General features: G+C 47.2%; 1 protein-coding gene across 2 annotated transcripts in view; it reads left to right on the forward strand.

The window, feature by feature from the left end:
• FUT8 (fucosyltransferase 8) overlaps positions 1–17149 on the forward strand; it is a 270203-nt gene that overhangs the window by 227187 nt on the left and 25867 nt on the right. For both annotated transcript variants that reach the window (XM_077257005.1, XM_077256999.1), the window contains 2 exons: positions 10434–10610; positions 14742–14892. In XM_077257005.1, coding sequence (XP_077113120.1) covers positions 10434–10610; positions 14742–14892 — 328 coding nt within the window. The remainder of the gene's footprint in view (positions 1–10433; positions 10611–14741; positions 14893–17149) is intronic.

The raw sequence follows: 17149 nt of genomic DNA on the forward strand, positions 1-17149 counted from the left end.
GGGGGCTCCTGGGGGCGTACTATACAGTATAGCAATGGGGGCTCCTGGGGGCATACTGTACACTATTACACTATATAGCAATGGGGGTCCTGGGGGCATACTATACAGTATATAGCAATGGGGGCTCCTGGGGGCACACTATACACTATATAGCAATGGGGGCTCCCTTGGACGTACTGTACACTATATAGCAATGGGGGCTCCTTGGGGCATATTATACACTATATAGCAATGGGGGCTCCCGGGGACGTACTATACAGTATATAGCAATGTGGGTCCTGGGGATGTACTATACACTATATAGCAATGGGGATCCTGGGGCCTACTGTACAGTATATAGCAATGGGGGCTCCCGGGGACGTACTATACAGTATATAGCAATGGGGGTCCTGGGGACGTACTATACACTATATAGCAATGGGGATCATTGGGCATATTATACACTATATAGCAATGGGGGCTCCCGGGGACGTACTATACACTATATAGCAATGGGGGGTCCTGGGGCCTACTATACAGTATATAGCAATGGGGGCTCCTGGGGACGTACTATACAGTATATAGCAATAGGGGTCCTGGGGGCGTACTATACACTATATAGCAATGGGGGGTCCTGGGGGCGTACTATACACTATATAGCAATGGGGGTCCTGGGGATGTACTATACACTATATAGCAATGGGGGCTCCCGGCGATGTACTATACAGTATATAGCAATGGAGGCTCCTGGGACGTACTATACAGTATATAGCAATGGGGGCTCCTGGGGGTATACTATACACTATATAGCAATGGGGGCTCCCGGGGACGTACTATACAGTATATAGCAATGGGGGGTCCTGGGGGCGCACTATACAGCAATGGGGACGTACTATACACTATATAGCAATGGGGGCTCCTGGGGGAGTACTATACAGTATATAGCAATGGAGGCTCCTGGGGCATACTATACACTATATAGCAATGGGGGCTCCTGGGGACGTACTATACACTATATAGCAATGGGGGCACCTGGGGCATACTATACACTATATAGCAATGGTGGCTCCTGGGGACGTACTATACACTATATAGCAATGGGGGCTCCTGGGGACGTACTATACACTATATAGCAATGGGGGCTCCTGGGGCCGTACTATACACTATATAGCAATGGGGGCTCCTGGGGCCGTACTATACACTATATAGCAATGGGGGCTCCTGGGGCATACTATACACTATATAGCAATGGGGGCTCCCGGGGACGTACTATACACTATATAGCAATGGGGGCTCCTGGGGATGTACTATACAGTATATAGCAATGGGGGCTCCCGGGGACGTACTGTACAGTATATAGCAATGGGGGGTCCTGGGGGCGTACTATACAGCAATGGGGGCGTACTATACACTATATAGCAATGGGGGCTCCTGGGGGCATACTATACACAATATAGCAATGGGGGGTCCTGGGGACGTACTATACACTATATAGCAATGGGGATCCTGGGGGCGTACTATACACTATATAGCAATGGGGGGTCCTGGGGATGTACTATACACTGTATAGCAATGGGGGCTCCTGGGGACGTACTATACAGTATATAGCAATGGGGGCTCCCGGGGACGTACTGTACAGTATATAGCAATGGGGGGTCCTGGGGGCGTACTATACAGCAATGGGGGCGTACTATACACTATATAGCAATGGGGGCTCCTGGGGCGTAATATACACTGTATAGCAATGGGGATCCTGGGGGCGTACTATATACTATATAGCAATGGGGGCTCCTGGGGGCATACTATACACAATATAGCAATGGGGGGTCCTGGGGACGTACTATACACTATATAGCAATGGGGATCCTGGGGGCGTACTATACACTATATAGCAATGGGGATCCTGGGGGCGTACTATACACTATATAGCAATGGGGGGTCCTGGGGATGTACTATACACTGTATAGCAATGGGGGCTCCTGGGGACGTACTATACAGTATATAGCAATGGGGGCTCCTGGGGACATACTATACACTATATAGCAATGGGGATCCTGGGGACGTACTATACACTATATAGCAATGGGGGCCCCTGGGGACGTACTATACACGATATAGCAATGGGGGCTCCTGGGGACGTACTATACACTATATAGCAATGGGGGCTCCTGGGGACGTACTATACACTATATAGCAATGGGGGGGTCCTGGGGGCGTACTATACACTATATAGCAATGGGGGGTCCTGGGGACGTACTATACACTATATAGCAATGGGGGGTCCCGGGGGCGTACTATACACTATATAGCAATGGGGATCCTGGGGCCTACTATACACTATATAGCAATGGGGATCCTGGGGCCTACTATACAGTATATAGCAATGGGGGCTCCCGGGGACGTACTATACACTATATAGCAATGGGGGGTCGTGGGGGCGTACTATACACTATATAGCAATGGGGGGTCCCGGGGGCGTACTATACACTATATAGCAATGGGGATCCTGGGGCCTACTATACAGTATATAGCAATGGGGGCTCCCGGGGACGTACTATACAGTATATAGCAATGGGGGTCCTGGGGATGTACTATACACTATATAGCAATGGGGATCCTTGGGCATATTATACACTATATAGCAATGGGGGCTCCCGGGGACGTACTATACACTATATAGCAATGGGGGGTCCTGGGGCCTACTATACAGTATATAGCAATGGGGGCTCCTGGGGGCATACTATACACTATATAGCAATGGGGGCTCCTGGGGACGTACTATACAGTATATAGCAATAGGGGTCCTGGGGGCATACTATACACTATATAGCAATGGGGGTCCTGGGGACGTACTATACACTATATAGCAATGGGGGGTCCTGGGGCCTACTATACAGTCTATAGCAATGGGGGCTCCTGGGGGCATACTATACACTATATAGCAATGGGGGCTCCCGGGGACGTACTATACACTATATAGCAATGGGGGGTCCTGGGGCCTACTATACAGTATATAGCAATGGGGGCTCCTGGGGGCATACTATACACTATATAGCAATGGGGGCTCCTGGGGACGTACTATACAGTATATAGCAATAGGGGTCCTGGGGGCGTACTATACACTATATAGCAATGGGGGCTCCCGGGGATGTACTATACAGTATATAGCAATGGAGGCTCCTGGGATGTACTATACAGTATATAGCAATGGGGGCTCCTGGGGGCATACTATACACTATATAGCAATGGGGGCTCCCGGGGACGTACTATACAGTATATAGCAATGGGGGGTCCTGGGGGCGTACTATACAGCAATGGGGACGTACTATACACTATATAGCAATGGGGGCTCCTGGGGACGTACTATACACTATATAGCAATGGGGGCTCCTGGGGACGTACTATACACTATATAGCAATGGGGGCTCCTGGGGCATACTATACACTATATAGCAATGGGGGCTCCTGGGGACGTACTATACACTATATAGCAATGGGGGCTCCTGGGGACGTACTATACACTATATAGCAATGGGGGCTCCTGGGGCCGTACTATACACTATATAGCAATGGGGGCTCCAGGGGCATACTATACACTATATAGCAATGGGGGCTCCTGGGGATGTACTATACAGTATATAGCAATGGGGGCTCCCGGGGACGTACTATACAGTATATAGCAATGGGGGGTCCTGGGGGCGTACTATACAGCAATGGGGGCGTACTATACACTATATAGCAATGGGGGCTCCTGGGGCGTAATATACACTGTATAGCAATGGGGATCCTGGGGGCGTACTATATACTATATAGCAATGGTGGCTCCTGGGGGCATACTATACACAATATAGCAATGGGGGGTCCTGGGGACGTACTATACACTATATAGCAATGGGGATCCTGGGGGCGTACTATACACTATATAGCAATGGGGATCCTGGGGGCGTACTATACACTATATAGCAATGGGGGGTCCTGGGGGCGTACTATACACTATATAGCAATGGGGGGTCCTGGGGACGTACTATACACTGTATAGCAATGGGGGCTCCTGGGGACGTACTATACAGTATATAGCAATGGGGGCTCCTGGGGACGTACTATACACTATATAGCAATGGGGATCCTGGGGACGTACTATACACTATATAGCAATGGGGGCCCCTGGGGACGTACTATACACTATATAGCAATGGGGGCTCCTGGGGACGTACTATACACTATATAGCAATGGGGGCTCCTGGGGACGTACTATACACTATATAGCAATGGGGGCTCCTGGGGACGTACTATACACTATATAGCAATGGGGGGGTCCTGGGGGCGTACTATACACTATATAGCAATGGGGGGTCCTGGGGACGTACTATACACTATATAGCAATGGGGGGGGTCGTGGGGCGTACTATACACTATATAGCAATGGGGGGTCCTGGGGGCGTACTATACACTATATAGCAATGGGGGCTCCCGGGGACGTACTATACACTATATAGCAATGGGGATCCTGGGGACGTACTATACACTATATAGCAATGGGGGCTCCCGGGGACGTACTATACACTATATAGCAATGGGGGCTCCCGGGGGACGTACTATACACTATATAGCAATGGGGGGGTCCTGGGGGCGTACTATACACTATATAGCAATGGGGGCTCCTGGGGACGTACTATACACTATATAGCAATGGGGGGGTCCTGGGGGCGTACTATACACTATATAGCAATGGGGGGTCCTGGGGACGTACTATACACTATATAGCAATGGGGGCTCCTGGGGACGTACTATACACTAGATAGCAATGGGGGCTCCCGGGACGTACTATACACTATATAGCAGTGGGGGCTCCTGGGGACGTACTATACACTATATAGCAATGGGGGGGTCCTGGGGGCGTACTATACACTATCAATGGGGGGGTCCTGGGGGCGTACTATACACTATATAGCAATGGGGGCTCCTGGGGGCGTACTATACACTATATAGCAATGGGGGATCGTGGGGCGTACTATACACTATATAGCAATGGGGGCTCCTGGGGACGTACTATACAGTATATAGCAATGGGGGGGTCCTGGGGGCGTACTATACACTATATATCAATGGGGGGGTCCTGGGGGCGTACTATACACTATATATCAATGGGGGGGGTCCTGGGGATGTACTATACACTATATAGCAATGGGGAGTCCTGGGGACGTACTATACACTATATAGCAATGGGGGCTCCCGGGGACGTACTATACACTATATAGCAATGGGGGCTCCTGGGGACGTACTATACACTATATAGCAATGGGGGGTCGTGGGGCGTACTATACACTATATAGCAATGGGGGGTCCCGGGGGCGTACTATACACTATATAGCAATGGGGATCCTGGGGCCTACTATACAGTATATAGCAATGGGGGCTCCCGGGGACGTACTATACAGTATATAGCAATGGGGGTCCTGGGGATGTACTATACACTATATAGCAATGGGGATCCTTGGGCATATTATACACTATATAGCAATGGGGGCTCCCGGGGACGTACTATACACTATATAGCAATGGGGGGTCCTGGGGCCTACTATACAGTATATAGCAATGGGGGCTCCTGGGGGCATACTATACACTATATAGCAATGGGGGCTCCTGGGGACGTACTATACAGTATATAGCAATAGGGGTCCTGGGGGCATACTATACACTATATAGCAATGGGGGTCCTGGGGACGTACTATACACTATATAGCAATGGGGGGTCCTGGGGTCTACTATACAGTCTATAGCAATGGGGGCTCCTGGGGGCATACTATACACTATATAGCAATGGGGGCTCCCGGGGACGTACTATACACTATATAGCAATGGGGGGTCCTGGGGCCTACTATACAGTATATAGCAATGGGGGCTCCTGGGGGCATACTATACACTATATAGCAATGGGGGCTCCTGGGGACGTACTATACAGTATATAGCAATAGGGGTCCTGGGGGCGTACTATACACTATATAGCAATGGGGGCTCCCGGGGATGTACTATACAGTATATAGCAATGGAGGCTCCTGGGATGTACTATACAGTATATAGCAATGGGGGCTCCTGGGGGCATACTATACACTATATAGCAATGGGGGCTCCCGGGGACGTACTATACAGTATATAGCAATGGGGGGTCCTGGGGGCGTACTATACAGCAATGGGGACGTACTATACACTATATAGCAATGGGGGCTCCTGGGGACGTACTATACACTATATAGCAATGGGGGCTCCTGGGGACGTACTATACACTATATAGCAATGGGGGCTCCTGGGGCATACTATACACTATATAGCAATGGGGGCTCCTGGGGACGTACTATACACTATATAGCAATGGGGGCTCCTGGGGACGTACTATACACTATATAGCAATGGGGGCTCCTGGGGCCGTACTATACACTATATAGCAATGGGGGCTCCAGGGGCATACTATACACTATATAGCAATGGGGGCTCCTGGGGATGTACTATACAGTATATAGCAATGGGGGCTCCCGGGGACGTACTATACAGTATATAGCAATGGGGGGTCCTGGGGGCGTACTATACAGCAATGGGGGCGTACTATACACTATATAGCAATGGGGGCTCCTGGGGCGTAATATACACTGTATAGCAATGGGGATCCTGGGGGCGTACTATATACTATATAGCAATGGGGGCTCCTGGGGGCATACTATACACAATATAGCAATGGGGGGTCCTGGGGACGTACTATACACTATATAGCAATGGGGATCCTGGGGGCGTACTATACACTATACAGGTCCTTCTCAAAAAATTAGCATATAGTGTTAAATTTCATTATTTACCATAATGTAATGATTACAATTAAACTTTCATATATTATAGATTCATTATCCACCAACTGAAATTTGTCAGGTCTTTTATTGTTTTAATACTGATGATTTTGGCATACAACTCCTGATAACCCAAAAAACCTGTCTCAATAAATTAGCATATTTCACCCGACCAATCAAATAAAAGTGTTTTTTAATACCAAACAAAAAAACCATCAAATAATAATGTTCAGTTATGCACTCAATACTTGGTCGGGAATCCTTTGGCAGAAATGACTGCTTCAATGCGGCGTGGCATGGAGGCAATCAGCCTGTGACACTGCTGAGATGTTATGGAGGCCCAGGATGCTTCAATAGCGGCCTTAAGCTCATCCAGAGTGTTGGGTCTTGCGTCTCTCAACTTTCTCTTCACAATATTCCACAGATTCTCTATGGGGTTCAGGTCAGGAGAGTTGGCCGGCCAATTGAGCACAGTAATACCATGGTCAGTAAACCATTTACCAGTGGTTTTGGCACTGTGAGCAGGTGCCAGGTCGTGCTGAAAAATGAAATCTTCATCTCCATAAAGCATTTCAGCCGATGGAAGCATGAAGTGCTCCAAAATCTCCTCATAGCTAGCTGCATTGACCCTGCCCTTGATGAAACACAGTGGACCAACACCAGCAGCTGACATGGCACCCCACACCATCACTGACTGTGGGTACTTGACACTGGACTTCAGGCATTTTGGCATTTCCTTCTCCCCAGTCTTCCTCCAGACTCTGGCACCTTGATTTCCGAATGACATGCAAAATTTGCTTTCATCAGAATAAAGTACTTGGGACCACTTAGCAACAGTCCAGTGCTGCTTCTCTGTAGCCCAGGTCAGGCGCTTCTGCCGCTGTTTATGGTTCAAAAGTGGCTTTACCTGGGGAATGCGGCACCTGTAGCCCATTTCCTGCACACGCCAGACTCAGTCCACTGCTTCCTCAGGTTCCCCAAGGTCTGGAATCGGTCCTTCTCCACAATCTTCCTCAGGGTCCGGTCACCTCTTCTCGTTGTACAGCGTTTTCTGCCACATTGTTTCCTTCCAACAGACTTACCATTGAGGTGCCTTGATACAGCACTCTGGGAACAGCCTATTTGTTGAGAAATTTCTTTCTGGGTCTTACCCTCTTGCTTGAGGGTGTCAATGATGGCCTTCTTGACATCTGTCAGGTCGCTAGTCTTACCCATGATGGGGGTTTTGAGTAATGAACCAGGCAGGGAGTTTTTAAAAGCCTCAGGTATCTTTTGCATGTGTTTAGAGTTAATTAGTTGATTCAGAAGATTAGGGTAATAGGTCATTTAGAGAACCTTTTCTTGATATGCTAATTTATTGAGACAGGTTTTTTGGGTTATCAGGAGTTGTATGCCAAAATCATCAGTATTAAAACAATAAAAGACCTGACAAATTTCAGTTGGTGGATAATGAATCTATAATATATGAAAGTTTAATTGTAATCATTACATTATGGTAAATAATGAAATTTAACACTATATGCTAATTTTTTGAGAAGGACCTGTATAGCAATGGGGATCCTGGGGGCGTACTATACACTATATAGCAATGGGGATCCTGGGGGCGTACTATACACTATATAGCAATGGGGGGTCCTGGGGGCGTACTATACACTATATAGCAATGGGGGGTCCTGGGGACGTACTATACACTGTATAGCAATGGGGGCTCCTGGGGACGTACTATACAGTATATAGCAATGGGGGCTCCTGGGGACGTACTATACACTATATAGCAATGGGGATCCTGGGGACGTACTATACACTATATAGCAATGGGGGCCCCTGGGGACGTACTATACACTATATAGCAATGGGGGCTCCTGGGGACGTACTATACACTATATAGCAATGGGGGCTCCTGGGGACGTACTATACACTATATAGCAATGGGGGCTCCTGGGGACGTACTATACACTATATAGCAATGGGGGGGTCCTGGGGGCGTACTATACACTATATAGCAATGGGGGGTCCTGGGGACGTACTATACACTATATAGCAATGGGGGGGGTCGTGGGGCGTACTATACACTATATAGCAATGGGGGGTCCTGGGGGCGTACTATACACTATATAGCAATGGGGGCTCCCGGGGACGTACTATACACTATATAGCAATGGGGATCCTGGGACGTACTATACACTATATAGCAATGGGGGCTCCCGGGGGACGTACTATACACTATATAGCAATGGGGGGGTCCTGGGGGCGTACTATACACTATATAGCAATGGGGGCTCCTGGGGACGTACTATACACTATATAGCAATGGGGGGGTCCTGGGGGCGTACTATACACTATATAGCAATGGGGGGTCCTGGGGACGTACTATACACTATATAGCAATGGGGGCTCCTGGGGACGTACTATACACTAGATAGCAATGGGGGCTCCCGGGACGTACTATACACTATATAGCAGTGGGGGCTCCTGGGGACGTACTATACACTATATAGCAATGGGGGGGGTCCTGGGGGCGTACTATACACTATCAATGGGGGGGTCCTGGGGGCGTACTATACACTATATAGCAATGGGGGCTCCTGGGGGCGTACTATACACTATATAGCAATGGGGGGTCGTGGGGCGTACTATACACTATATAGCAATGGGGGCTCCTGGGGACATACTATACAGTATATAGCAATGGGGGGGTCCTGGGGGCGTACTATACACTATATATCAATGGGGGGGTCCTGGGGGCGTACTATACACTATATATCAATGGGGGGGTCCTGGGGATGTACTATACACTATATAGCAATGGGGAGTCCTGGGGACGTACTATACACTATATAGCAATGGGGGCTCCCGGGGACGTACTATACACTATATAGCAATGGGGGCTCCTGGGGACGTACTATACACTATATAGCAATGGGGGGTCGTGGGGCGTACTATACACTATATAGCAATGGGGGCTCCTGGGGGCGTACTATACAGTATATAGCAATGGGGGCTCCTGGGGGCATACTATACACTATATAGCAATGGGGGCTCCCGGGGACGTACTATACACTATATAGCAATGGGGGCTCCCGGGACGTACTATACACTATATAGCAATGGGGGCTCCTGGGGACGTACTATACACTATATAGCAATGGGGGGGGTCCTGCGGGCGTACTATACACTATATATCAATGGGGGGGTCCTGGGGGCGTACTATACACTATATAGCAATGGGGGCCTACTATACACTATATAGCAATGGGGGGTCGTGGGGCGTACTATACACTATATAGCAATGGGGGCTCCCGGGGACGTACTATACACTGTATAGCAATGGGGGCAACTGGGGACGTACTATATAGTATATAGCAATGGGGGCTCCTGGGGATGTACTATACACTATATAGCAATGGGGATCCTGGGGGCGTACTATACACTATATAGCAATGGTGGCGTACTATACAGTATATAGCAATGGGGGGTCCTGGGGGTGTATATGTTATGGCAGCATGACATTGAATACGGAGACCTCCTTAATGAATGCTTTTCTGGTGTATCATGTCCACATTCGGTTTCTCATCCCACTACATATTATTCACGTTATCCCACATTTTTGCTCCGCAGAGTCCACGTTAGAAGAACAGACAAGGTTGGGACGGAGGCGGCGTTCCACCCCATAGAGGAATACATGGTGCACGTTGAAGAACACTTTCAGCTCCTCGCCCGCAGGATTCACATCGACAAGAAACGTGTTTATTTAGCAACAGATGATCCTGGTTTACTGCAAGAGGCAAAGTCCAAGTAAGTGTGAGACCTGGTACACGGCTAGCTGAGATCTCCAATGTTTACACCCCCCGGGGGCGTTTGTTTTACTTTAATCTGTGTATTTTTGGCTAGAAATGAAATCGTATTAAAAATGTTGGATCCTTGAGGTCAGAGGTGGGGAATCTTTTTTCTGCCAAGGGCCATTTGGATATTTATACCATCCTTCGGGGGCCGTACAAACTCCGCCCACAAAGTACATCCTGACTCTGGCACTGGTTTCAGGACGTAATCTTGCATTGCAGGGCCTTCAGTGTTCAGTAGTGAACACTGCGTGTGTGTGTGTGCTAACAGAGCAAGAAGAAATGAATGAGCTGGTTGTAATCAAAATACACGTGCCCCAGAATGCGGTCCCTGAGAATCTGCCCGGGGCCTGATAAGAGGTCAACGAGGGCCATAAATGGCCCTGAGGCCTGAGGTTCCCCACCCCTGGTTTAGGTACTACAGCCTCCGTGTGTCATAGTACATGGCAGACTGCAGAATGAGTTACCAGTGAATCAGTCAGTGAGCTCATTCTGACAGCATGGTCTGTAACCCTCATATTGCTTCTTCAGAGCCTTCTAACCTGGTTAATGACCAGTTGAAATCTGTCATGCTGAATTTTTTTTTTCTTGTGGTTTGCTGTCAGGAAAGAGTCCAAAAACCCCTTTGTATATTTAGTCCCTGAAAAACATTTAACATCTGTCCCTGGTTGACAATTTTCATAAGCTCTGGATTGTATAGTACTTAAAGGGATTGTCTGATTTATACAAATTTGTATAAGGAGCCCAGACAATAAGATGATCTAGGGTGTTCTGCAATCAATCAACAATATGAAGAAACCCAGCACAAGTTTTCAATTCCCCTGCAGCGCCACCACAGGAGAAATCAAGTATTACAAAATTTCCATTTAAAGCAAACCTGTCAGCAGGATTTTGCTAAGTAAACTACAGACAGTGTCAGTTTGGCAGTGGTACACTAATTAAAATGATACTTGGGGTAAGGAAATCTGTCTTGTGGTTCTTGTGTAATCAATGTTAGAAGTTTTGAGTGAATGAGATGCCCAGGCTTCAGGGCAGGACTGTAGGCAGAGTCTTATCTTCCTGCTCTAAGCCAAAGAAACCAAAGAGCCAGGAGCTTCCTCTGACCCTTGTATTAGTTACAGCTCCAGAATCTTCGGCCATGGTCATTTTTCTTCTAATTCTGGCCCAGAGCACTCAGAAGGCTTCATCATTGATGCATAGACAATGGCTTGGAGTACAGGCCCTTTCTTTGATAATATGACTATCAGGAAACCAAGAGAGTGTTAAATCTTTAATGTTACAGATCAACTATTAGCTGAAGAGCTTAATGCAAACGGGTAAAAATCCTGTAATAACGGTGCGAGAACCAGCGAGGTGATGATCACGGCAGCTCAGCTGAATGATGTGCAGAGGGGGAATGGCACCAGGAACGGCTGGAGATATGTTCCAGTCCACAAGTGGCTTCAGATATATTAGAGTGTAATTATCATAGTGCGGCTCTTTCATGAGTGACTAGAAGCCTCCGATTCATTGGGAGAAAATGATATGGAAAATGCAAATGGCTTGTACATGAAAGATCTCGGCATAAAATCCCTCATCCTTTCATACAAATTAGGATCCTTGTTCCGTTGTCAATTCTACAATTCTACCTTTTTTTCAGCACATTTTAACTATTTTGTTACTCCCGGTTATATAAAGCATCTCTTAAAGGAATCTATCCCCGGGATGGGCAGCTTCATATTAGTGGGCAGTTGTGCCCACCGTGGAGACCCCTGTCAAATTGATAAATTTCTCATTGGAGCAAACTTGTTACAAACCGTATATACTCGAGTATAAGGCTACTTTCACACTAGCGTCGTACACTGCACGTCGCCATGCGTCGTTCTGTAGAAAAAACGCATCCTGCAAAATTGCTTGCAGGATGCGTTTTTTCTCCATAGACCTGAATTAGCGACGCATTGCCACACGTCACAACCGTCGTGCGACGGTTGTGTCGTGTTGCGTCGGACCGTCGGCACAAAGAAACGTTGCATGTAACGTTTTTTTGTGCGTCGATAGCGTCTTTTCCAGCCGCGCATGCGCGGCCGGAACTCCGCCCCCACCTCCCCGCACCTCACAATGGGGCAGCGCATGCGATGTAAAACAGCATCCACTGCCCCCGTTGTGCGGCGCTTCCACACTATGCGTCGGTGCGCTGCAACGTCGCATAGCGACGTGCAGTGCACGACGCTAGTGTGAAAGTAGCCTAAGCCAAGTTTTTCAGCATGTTTTTTTTGTGCTGAAAACGCCTCTCTCGGCTTATACTCAAGTGTGGGCCCAAGAAGATGGAGGGGGAGCGGCAGTGGCGGAGCTGTGGGTCACAGGAGGCAGGAGCCGGCGGCTACAGCTAAAGCCTGTGCCCGCTGCTAAAGAGAAATAAATATTTACTGGGATCGCAGTGAATATTCGTTTATCTTGAATGGCGCGCACAGTAGTCACAGCCACTGGCTTCCAGCAGTGGCCAGGCGATCGCGTGTGCCCACTACTTAAGGGAATGGATATTCACTGCCCTTCACGTCCGTAAGCGTGAAGATTAGTGAATATTTATCCCCTAAAGTAGGATGGTTTATTTTTTTGTTTTTTTTAATGTGGGCCATGCATACCAGGATTGGGATGAGGACGCCATGCATACCAGAATAGGCATGAGGAGCCATTTACACCAGGATTGGGATGAGGAGCCATACATACCATGATGGGGATGAGGAGCCATGCAGACCAGGATAGGGATGAGGGGCCATGCAGACAAGGATAGGGATGAGGAGCCACGCAGACCAGGATAGGGATGAGGAGCCATGCATACCAGGACTGTGATGAGGGAGCCATGCATACCAGGATAGGGATGAGGAGCCATGCATACCAGGATAGCGATGAGGGGGCCATGCATACCAGGATAGGGATGAGGAGCCATGCATACCAGGATGGGTTTGATTAGCCATGCATACCAAGATAAGGATTAAGAGCCATGCAGACCAGGATGTGGATGAGGAGCCATGCATATCAGGATAGGGATAAGGAGTCATGCCGACCAGGATAGGGATGAGGGTACCAGGCATACCAGGGTAGGGATAAGGGGGCAATGCATACCAGGGAAGGGATAAGGGGGCAATGCACACGGGATGGGGATGAGGGGTCATTCATACCAGGATAGGGATAAAGGGGCCATGCATACAAGAATGGGGATGAGGGGACAATGCATAACCTTCTTTTACTAGAGTCAATACGTTTTTACCAGTTTTTTTTGCCATAAAATTAGGTGCCTCGGCTTATACTCAGGTCAGCTTATACTTGAGTACATATGGTATATGAATGTCCCGAGTCCACCTGAGCAAGAACATCATGCCACTATGTCCCTATACCGTAATAGGGCATATTGGCTGGGTTATGTTAGGTTTACACCTAACCCTAATTTTTGCTCCATCACAAGAGTAGAACAACTTTTTTTTATGGCAGTGCAAAATCCCCCAAAGGTTTCCACCATAGTGTCCAGCCTTTTGCAGTGCCAAATAACGATGCATGCTGCATCCATTTTTTGTGTGCAACCTGCCACTGTGACAGTGTATGGCACCTCCGGTGAAGATGTATGCATAACTTTAGCCTAATGGGAGAAACTCTTTAAAGACCTGTCACCAAGTCAAAATGGTCAGATGTTATTTTTTTTTAATCTGACATACAGTTTCAGAGATATGGGCCTTTTTATTTAGTGTTAATTTTTATGGTCTTTAATGAGGTGGCGTGGCTCTCAGGATCCTCAGGGGCTTGTCTTTGTGCTGTTCTACTTTATTGCTCTGCGAGTTATGCCCTGTTGTAAAGACCATAAAAAAGTAGCACTAAATAAAAAAGCACATATCTCTGAAACCATAAGGCGGATTTAAAAAAATAAATAATAAATGTAATACATAGGCAAGCAGTGGGAAGAAGAGCAAAAGCTAAGCACTCTTTACCTGATGACTGGCCCTCTTTAATACTCTGCTTATTTCCAGTCTTGAGATAGGGGTGCATGCGCCACATGGGGCTACATTTGCAAAATCTCAATTCTCTAATGTGATTTTCGTTGTGGTTTCCACTGCAGATACCCCCAGTATGAGTTCATCAGTGACAATTCAATATCGTGGTCAGCCGGTCTGCACAATCGATACACAGAAAATTCCTTGCGGGGCGTCATCCTAGATATACATTTCTTATCACAGTCGGACTTTCTTGTGTGCACCTTCTCCTCGCAGGTGAGTTAAATGAAGGACCAAGCTTTGATTCTTCTTGTCAAGATGTGTCAATAATGATGAAAGCTTTTCTGGACGGTGACGCTGATCATTGGCTCATCAGTGATGTAGCAGGGCCACCTTACATCCATATATCTGACATGGGGTTCCCTTCAACCGTTCATGCACTATTCACACTTTTTTCTTTTGTTTACAGTTAATTTCCTTGGATACTATCCCCTGCTGCTAGACTGCAAATCATGCGCAGCGCTTACATGCTCGCTTCTGTTAAGCTTGTAAGCGCTATTTTAAAGCTGGTCAAAATCATTGGAGCGTACTGTTACCGCCTAATCCCGGCCAGCTTCATAGTGCTTTACAAGCTAGACAGCAGTGGTGGTCGATTTCCTAGGCAACGAGCTGTAAACAAAAGTGTGAACCGATGCACATTTTAATAAGCAGTAAGCTGTAAAAGTATGACAATATCTATCTTTGATGATGAAAAAAACTCTTTGCACAGAGCGGTCATCAGATAGTGACTTACCAAGCCGATGCTGCGGCCTTGCTGGAGAGCCCCCGATATGACACTGCCGCCCAAATCCAAATGTTGTGCACAAACATTCAACCTTTGTAAAGGGATTTTTGCATTTTTCCAAGTTTTGTTTAAGGCTGTGGGGTAATTCTGTGGCAGGGAGCGTTAGTATAATGTTAATTTAATAGATAAGATATTGATGGAGCTTTCAGGTTGCACAAAGTAATAAATCTCTGAGGATGGACTGACTTTATAAATTATTTATTTATTTTTTTTTATGTGGGCCAAGCATACCAGGATTGGGATGAGGAGCTATGCGTACTAGGATTGGGATGAGGAGCCATGCATACTAGGATTGGGATGAGGAGGCCATGCATACCAGAATAGGGATGAGGAGCCATTTACACCAGGATTGGGATGAGGAGCCATGCAGACCATGATAGGGATTTCATTCATCGACTTTGTGTATTCTCGGGGTAAAGTCAAAAAATGATTAGAATCCGATTATGTTCTAGTCTTCGGCATTTTACCTTTCCCTTCCATTATGTATTTGATCATGTGCTGCAGGTTTAATGACCCAGTGTAGGAGTAATAGAAAGTATTATGTCGTCTCTGAAAAATAGGGCTAAAAATAATAGAGGACATTTCTGATATGCCAAATATTTAAGGACAGGTTCTCATTTGGCCTTCACCCTCTTGCCTCTGATGCCAATTTTCATTTTTACGTTTGCATTGTTTCCTCTCCTTCTAAGAGCAACTCATTTTATATTTTTACTTCGACATACCGGTAAGCGGGAGTGTGTTTTTTTGTGGGCGAGTTGTAGTTTTGGATGGCACCATTCATGTTACCATTCATTGTACTTTATAAAGGGGTAAACATTCCAAATGCTTTGAAAGGGTGAAAGAAACAATATTTAGCTATTCTTTGTTAGGGGGGGGGAAAGGTGGTGATGTTTGTAAAAGTTTGGTGAAGTTTAAGGGTAAATGTTTGCAGAGATCTGGAAAATTCTGAAGGGTTCCCAAACTTTCAGACGGCAGGGATGAGTGGAGGGAACGAGTCATATTTTACAGGTCAGTAGAGTAAGATATGAGGATTTGTTCGATAGGTTGGAAGATCGATATGAAGTGGAGGTGTTTGATGGGTTGAAAGCTAGGTATTGGTGTATGTCTGATGAGTGGAGAGCAAGATATGGGATATGTTTGATAGATCGAGGGCTCTGGATATGGGGATATGTTTGATGGTTAGGAGCTAGATATGGGGATTTGTTTGACGGATTGCAAGATCAATATGGAGAGGTTCTGATGAGTTGGGACCTAGGAGATGTTTGATAGGTCGAGGGCACTAGATATAAGTTATGTCTAATGGGAAGAGTGCACTAGATATGGGGTTATGTCTGATGAATCAAAGAGTGAGAGAAGGTGTCACACGCAGCCGCTGATGTGGCATCGCACTCGCTCACAACTCTGACAGGCTGAGAGGCCCTTTTCACTAGCTCCAGTTAAACAGAGCCCTGACAGCCCGGTAGGACTGCCACCAGTTCCTCATTAAATATAAGCCCAGTCGGGTAACAGGGTTGTATCTGGCCAGAAACCAGCCCAGGCATGTGAAGTTAAAACCAAGAGCATTAATGTGTGGATTCAAGGATCTAGATAAAAAAGCAGCCCAAGGTTAAATTATATATTTAATCGCCTTCAGGGCACAGTAGACAATACACTATATGCACAATGTGTAGTGGCACTGGGGGTCAATGG

The sequence above is a fragment of the Ranitomeya variabilis genome, chromosome 1 (genome assembly GCF_051348905.1).
Source record: "Ranitomeya variabilis isolate aRanVar5 chromosome 1, aRanVar5.hap1, whole genome shotgun sequence".
Classification (NCBI taxonomy): domain Eukaryota; kingdom Metazoa; phylum Chordata; class Amphibia; order Anura; family Dendrobatidae; genus Ranitomeya; species Ranitomeya variabilis.